At 40.7% G+C, this 6,729-nt stretch overlaps 1 protein-coding gene across 2 annotated transcripts in view; it reads right to left on the bottom strand.

Annotated features, from left to right (window-relative positions):
* DCAF5 (DDB1 and CUL4 associated factor 5) overlaps positions 1-6,729 on the bottom strand; it is a 95,976-nt gene that overhangs the window by 65,488 nt on the left and 23,759 nt on the right. Inside the window, exons 2-4 of one of the 2 annotated variants that reach the window (XM_007454448.1) lie at positions 5,075-5,218; positions 2,732-2,768; positions 1,708-1,847 (exon numbers count right to left, since the gene is read on the bottom strand). In XM_007454448.1, the coding sequence (XP_007454510.1) occupies positions 1,708-1,847; positions 2,732-2,768; positions 5,075-5,218 (321 nt within the window). The remainder of the gene's footprint in view (positions 1-1,707; positions 1,848-2,731; positions 2,769-5,074; positions 5,219-6,729) is intronic. The other variant, XM_007454447.1, reaches the window with a different exon arrangement.

Below are 6,729 nucleotides of genomic sequence, written 5' to 3'. Positions count from 1 at the left end.
GCAGGAATGTGAAGGCAAGAGGAGCACAGCCGTTAACAATCACCCCAGTGGGCTGGAATCCAGTGTAGGACATCATTCCAGTAGCCACACTTGTTCACAAGGTCCCCACAAGCCCTGGCACACACCCTTCTGCACCAGAAAGTCTGCAAACAGCAACTTAAACCCATATACACAAATTTTAAGCTATAATGCCAATAAATAAACATAGTACCTATTCAGATCCTGTAACAAAACAGAAATGGCCACTGTAAATGGGAAGTTAAGCTGTTTTACAGTAAGTAAAACTGAATTCCTCATGAGCTAAAAAAATTCACAGTCAATTACTGGTAGGATTATTATACCTTAATCCAAATTTACTAGCTTTAGAAATTGAAAGTTTTAAAACTACACAAAGATTTAATGAAGACAAAATAAAACAATAGTGCAGTTTTTCCTTCTGGTAATATTGCTCCCTAAACTGAAAAGAAAATAGCCTCAGTCTAGAATTTTAAGATTTCATTTCATCTAGTACTTGAACTTCTCTTGCATCCAGCCAGTTTCTAATCAACTTCACCTAGAAACCCTGCAGCCTCTTGCATATACTAGCTGGCTCCAGGTGAGGAAGGAATCACTTGGCTGCCGGGGGGACATACTCCTATGGAAGTTGTTTAGAAGCAATAGACAGAAAGCACTCCTCAGTCTATGATTTCCATATGTGATACTTCACAGGCCTCTGGGCACAGGGAGTGCTCAATAATCTCAGCCACAAGGCAGTTCAGACAAAGGAGAAGTTCACGTACCAAGCAAACCATTTCACTCAAACATAGCTGCTGCTTTTGGCTACCAAACCTGCCTGACTCTGAGAACAAACTTCTCTTATAGCCTGAACCTCAATAATGAGCACAGACCAGCATGTTAAACGCTCAGAATACAGAAGAATAAAAAGACTCAGAGCCTGCCAGACAAGGTAGGCACGATAGTAACTCTATGTACACAGGTATGGTCATGACAAAGCTGCACCAAGAGTGGGGCTGGGGGTGGCACTGAGGGTATGCTGGAGGAAAGAGCCTTTGAAGACTGAGTGATAGAAGTCTCTCTGCAGGAAATGAGCTGAAAAGATGCATTTCCTGAAGAACTTCAGAGAAATTCAACAAGACAAATTCTTCATTTTACATTTCAGAGACCCAAAGAACACATTTGGAAGAGGAACTCACCCAGACAATCCCCCTTAAACAGAGGGTATCTGCTATCATTTTAAGTTCCTACGCACAGTGAAGGTGAGGTTCTGTGGTTCTTTCAGCAAAATAACAACCCTGGATCTAGGATGTAACAAAGTGCACAACACCCCCATTTTCTGTAAATAACCAAGAATATGTGCATATCAGCACCATGTACAAAGCTGGCCCTTGGTGGCTACTCTCCACAAATGAGGCACCACATGTTCTGCTCCTTGGGGCTACTACACAGCAAGATACTGTGGTATTTACTCCAGGTGCAAAGGTCTGTGGAGATTCACAAGTGATTGGAGGAGGATTGGCAGAGATGCCTCACTTCTGAGTACTCAGGGGTAAGGTGGGACCTCCAGAGACACATTTATGTCCCTATGTGAGTTTCCTCTCCCGTTATAGCACTTCTACCCAGGCTACTCAAGTCATAGACTGGATCTGCTATGAACCTGACATCAAACTCTTCAACACAATCCAACCACCTTTTGCACAGTGACCCTACCTCCATGGGGAGATTCCCGGATGTCCCAGATGAGAACCCGGCCATCATCTGAGGAGCTGGCAAAAATGTTGTCATTCACTGGGCTCACTGACAAGCCATACACCGCATCTTCATGAGCAAACACATCTAAGGTCTCACTGCTGAGAGACAGAGAGCAGAGAGAGGCACACAGGCACACACATACACACAAAAGTAGTGCAGAGTTAAAGCCCTCTAGTTCCTAGAATGGAGTTCTCTTTCATTTCCAGGAGAAAGTCAACCTAGCTAAACCCAAAGGATATTACATTTACTAAAAAGTAGGTATTCAACTTCCAGGTTAAAAAAAAAAAGTATTACTAAAGAGACAAGACTTCACGACAAGTTTGTTTTTTGCACTAAAGAAGCATATTTAAAGGTGACTCAAGGGAATTCCCTGAAGGTCCAGTGGTTAGGACTCAGCGCTTTTCACTGCTGGAGCCTGGGTTCAATCCCTGTTTGGGGAACTAACATCCGCACCCCCAAAAAAGTGACTCAACTGATGAGTTTCATGTTTTCACTTACTACAGAATGCATCTGCTTGTGTACAGTCTTGGGGGTGGTGCTGGATTTCCAAAAAGTGAGGGAAAGCTTTAAAGCAGCCCTGATGCCAGCAGGGGTAGAAGAGGAATTCCTGGCAGTCTGGCATGGTGAGTAAAAGCATGGCTCCAAAGCCAGGATGCCTACGTTCAGATCCTAACATCACTTGACTTTAAGTTACCTAATATCTCTATGCCTCAGTTTCCTAATTGAGATCATAATAGTATTGCCTCATAAAATTATTGTGAGGGTTAAACATTATGTTTCCTTCCCTTACAACCTCTCCCTTTAAATTTTTACCTGAAAACTATAATTTTATATCAATTTTGTAAATCTGTTTCAGCAAAGGACAGTTGATTTCATGTTATTTTCTTCAAAAAACAAGAATTATTTCGGTCTAAAGAGATACCTGCCTTTCTTCATACGAAAGATAGAGTTAATTACCTTCACATACCAACAATCTATTTACCTTTCAACATCATGGAGGATAACTTGCTCATCATTTCCTGCAAGGGAAAAAGCAGACATTTGGTAATTCCTGCAAAGTGATCCTGTTCATATTACAATTCAGTACTTTAAAGATTTCAGGAAAAACAAATGAACAAAGTCAATGTTAATATTTACAAACTAGGAGTGTTAATTAGAAAAAGGTTTACAAAAATAGTGAAGAAGGATAGGATATTCTTATAGAGAATTTGAAAAAGCATAATAGCATATGTAGATATAACAACAGTTTCCAAAATGCATTATCCAGTGGATGATTAAAAAAACAAAAAACTGTGGCTATTCAGGAAAAGAATAAATGATCATGGGCAAATCAATCCATTCATCCAAGCTAGTTTTTTTTTTTTTTTTAAACAAAACATTCGTTAACTGTGAGACCTGGAAAAATATCTGTAACTTTTATATGTCTCAGCAAAATAGGAATAACAATTGTATCTACTTCATAGAGTTATCGTGAAGACAAGAATATAAAAGCATTTGGAGTAGGACTAAGCCCCTAACAAACGTTTGTTACTATTCATACCCTCATCATCTTTTATAGCATTAAAATCTAATGATAGTGTGATCCTAAATAATGGGAAAGTTTTTATCCACAACTTTTTTCTCTTGCATTTCTCAAGGAATCTAAAAATACTGCATCCATGATATGTGTAGTCCTACCTTCAAATGGTTTATATAGCCAAAAAATAAAAATCCCAAAATGAAGACAGTAAAAAAATTTCCCACTCTATGCTAAAAGCATAAGCAGTAGAGATGTGGCCAGGTCATCTTAAAGTCCTCACTGTAACTCTATTGTGGGTTCATACCAAGTAAATCAAACCCATACTAATGCCTTTTAGGTAACAGGCACAGTGTGAGGTGCTGAGGATACGAGAGGAATGAATAAGATTGAGGAATTCACAGTCCACCTGCACAAACAACTAATAGTGACAAGACGGGTTATCTTATTGTAGCGATATGCTCTACAATGGGGACACAGATAAAGGAGCAATTGTGTCCTTTATGAGCAGGGTGAAAGTACATGGCACAAAGGGGGAATATTTTTATGGAGAAGGAGACACTTGAATAGAAACTCAAATAACTCAAAACTCTTACCGATGGAAGACTTATGGGAATTGGTGGGGTCTGGACAATTAATCATGGTCTATGGAGGAACAGTATGGGCAAAAGGCACAGGGCACTTAAGATGACAAGTGATTTAGTGAATTAGAGCACAAGATGCAGGGGAGGAAGATGAGGCCAGATAGGCAGACTGGATTGAGGCTTTATCCTGTGGATGGACATGTAGGGTCAAAGGTCCACATGGTTGAAGAAAACTCGTATAAGCAATGAATAAGGAGAGTTAGATACCGGTAGCAGAAATCACAGCAGGAAACTGCAGTAGTCCAGGCCAAAGATGAGGACCTGAATCAGAGCAGTCGGTATAGCAAGAGAGCAGAAACTAAAGGATGGATATGAGGCTTCCAAAACAGATCTGACAGTGTAGTTGGTGACATACAAGATGTGAAAATGAAAGAAAGGCAGGCCTGAAGCTGACTTTGAGATTTCTATTAGACTGAACCATATGAAACTGTCATTTTTGTAAGCTGAAAATGCTCCAATGTCAGCAGTTTCTTAAAAGTTAAACCTAACAACTTACATAATTAGTTGAATGGTGATAATAACCGAGAAAGGGAAACCAGGAAACAAGAGGAAATATTGTGCAGGGGAGAAGGACTAATAATCTTCGTTTTAGATCTGCTGGATTTAAATTACTTTTGGAAAACAAAGGTAGATATTCAGTGGGGAAACCTGCAGTGCAGAAGAGAGGTCAGGGCTAGAAATGTAGTGGTCAGAAAGGAGTGTGACTGATGGATGCCATCATCAAGAGGCTAGCTTGAGCAAAAGCCATTCCAATTATACCCCAACACAACGTTTTTTCAAACAGGAGCCACCCATGGGTCATAACACCAATTTGAGTCACAACCTTTAAAATCTTTAAAAACAAAACAGAATAGAAAAAAAATCAGAGTGTACCACACATACTAAGGTTAAGTACTCTTTCTAACATGTTTCTGTGTACCAGACTGCAATGTGAAAAGTTTTCTACCAAAAAAGAGAGAAAGAACAAGAGCAAAGGAGAGAAAGGACAGACAGACATTAGTCTAATACATGTGTCTAAACTGCTGTAATGCAGAGAAGACAAGCTATGGGAAACCAGTAATTCCACAACTCAATGAGATAAAGGAAGGAAAATTAAGGAATAATTTTAGCACTCCTTTATCTGAAATCCCAGCCACAATTTCCCAAGGGGAAATCTCCTTCTCACCTCCAGAGAATACTTTGGTGTTCCCACTGTTGAAAGCCAGGCAAAATATGTTGGAATGATGCTCTCCTTTCAGCTGTATGGGCTTAACTCTGGAGTGGATAGCTTGTTCCATGTGCCATAGTAGAACCCGGCGATCATCTCCTCCTTGAGAGGTAAGAATCTAGAGTTAAAAGAGCTGACATTTCAAGGCTGACATTTGGTTTTGCCAGCCTGAATCCCATACTTTCCAAAACTGCATCTCCCCAACTCTGTGAGATTCTGATGCGACACATAAACCCAGAACTCAACCCCCTTAACCATCAGTAGACACATGGCCTCTAAGCCACTCACTTTTCCCCAGAAATTACATCTTGAACAGATACAGAGAAATTTCTGAATTTCCAGAGACCCAGTTGTTTAAATATTTCTTCATTTGCTACCTAAAATCCTTCCACTAATGTCCCCCCACCTTTTTTTTGTCTAACAGAACCTGAGTTGGTTTCTACTGCTTGCAATCAAAGAACTCTAAATACACTAGTATTTATAGCATAATAGTTTCCAAAGCACTCTCCTTGATGTGATCTCACTGACTATGGGACACCAGACAAATGACAACTGAGGAGGAATTGCCTGTCACAGTAGCAGGATTAAGACAGAACTTGGCTCTCATGAAGCTCAGTCCAGCTCTTTCCTCTGCATAATTCTCAATAGTCTGAGTTGAATGAGCAATATTATATTGCATGAGCCAGCTCCTGGAGAATGAGAAGATACATGCTCTACATATTCTTTATATTTGCAAATGCATCATACACATCTGGAAGGATGAACAATGGGCTGTAAACAGTGGTTACTACTTCCAGGGAATAGGATTAAAAGAGAGGTAGAGGACAGATTAAGAGAGTTTCTACTTTTACTTTATAGATTTGGCACTGCTTGACTCGTTTTTTGTTTTTTTTTTTTAATTTATTTATGGCTGTGTTGGGTCTTCGGTGCTGCACGCAGGCTTTCTCTAGTTGCGATGAGCGGGGGCTACTCTTCGTTGCGGTGCACGGGCTTCTCATTGCAGTGGCTTCTCTCATTGTGGAGCACGGGCTCTAGGCGCGCGGGCTTCAGCAGTTGCGGCACGCGGGCTCAGTAGCTGTGGCTCACGGGCTCTAGAGCACAGGCTCAGTAGCTGTGGCACACGAGCTTAGGTGATCCGCAGCATGTGTGATCTTCCCGGGCCAGGGATCAAGCCCGTGTCCCCTGCATTGGCAGGTGGATTCTCAACCACTGCGCCACCGGGGAAGCCCTGCTTGACTCTTTACAACAAACCTATATTATATTCTGAATAAAAATTTAACTTACAACAGAAGCAAACATGGGCAGCAAGCCATAGTAAGCTCTATATCTCTGCCTCCCCTCCTCCATTCAATATAATAGCCACAAATTATATCACCTCCATAACAAGGGCATACCATGCAACCACTCAATCAGTAGATCTTTGTTAGGGGAAAAAATGAGGTGTAAAACAGTATGCATACCAACATCCATTTGTGTAAAACAAATTTTTAAAAAGCTCCAATACAGCAGGAACCTTGTCAGTTTTGTTCACTGCAGAATTCCCAGCACCTAAATGAATGTCCCAAAGAGTAGACATTGAATGAATATGCTTATGCTTGCATATCTATGCTTGT

Source organism: Lipotes vexillifer, unplaced genomic scaffold (assembly GCF_000442215.2).
Source record: "Lipotes vexillifer unplaced genomic scaffold, Lipotes_vexillifer_v1.1 scaffold197, whole genome shotgun sequence".
In the NCBI taxonomy this organism is placed as follows: Eukaryota; Metazoa; Chordata; class Mammalia; order Artiodactyla; family Lipotidae; genus Lipotes; species Lipotes vexillifer.
The sequence above is the reverse complement of the archived record's forward strand: the minus strand, read 5'-3'. Positions and strand labels throughout refer to the sequence as shown.